This window comes from Rhincodon typus, unplaced genomic scaffold (assembly GCF_021869965.1).
Source record: "Rhincodon typus isolate 14 unplaced genomic scaffold, sRhiTyp1.1 hic_rhity00000478, whole genome shotgun sequence".
NCBI lineage: Eukaryota > Metazoa > Chordata > Chondrichthyes > Orectolobiformes > Rhincodontidae > Rhincodon > Rhincodon typus.
The window spans coordinates 47,880-48,307 of NW_025966116.1; the positions used below are offsets into that span (position 1 = coordinate 47,880).

A 428-nucleotide genomic window follows, 5' to 3' on the forward strand; every position below is an offset into this window, starting at 1 on the left:
CTCACCAAACAGCATCTCACACACAAATATCTCACTCACCAATATCTTACTCATCAATATCTCACACACCAGTATCTCACACACCAATATCTCATACTTCAACATCTCACACACCAGTAACTCACACAGCAATATCTCACACACCTATATCTCACACACCAGCATCTCACGCACCAGAAACTCACACACCATCGTCTCACACACCAGTATCTCACACACCAGCATCTCACCCACCAGCATCTCACACTCAAATATCTCACTCAACAATATCTCACACACCAGCATCTCACACACCTGCATCTCACACACCTGCATCTTAGACACCAATATCTCACACAGTAGCACCTCACAAACCAATATCTCACACACCAGAATCTCACATACCAATATCTCGCACACCAGCATCTCACACACCAGCACCTCACACA

General features: G+C 45.1%; 1 protein-coding gene across 1 annotated transcript in view; it reads right to left on the reverse strand.

Annotated features, from left to right (window-relative positions):
* Window positions 1-174: 174 nt before the first annotated feature.
* LOC125488339 (keratin-associated protein 16-1) overlaps window positions 175-428 on the reverse strand; it is a gene marked incomplete at its 3' end in the record, with an annotated part of 14,348 nt that continues 14,094 nt past the window's right edge. Inside the window, exon 6 of the mRNA XM_048621332.1 lies at window positions 175-420. Within this exon, the coding sequence (XP_048477289.1) occupies window positions 175-420 (246 nt within the window). The remainder of the gene's footprint in view (window positions 421-428) is intronic.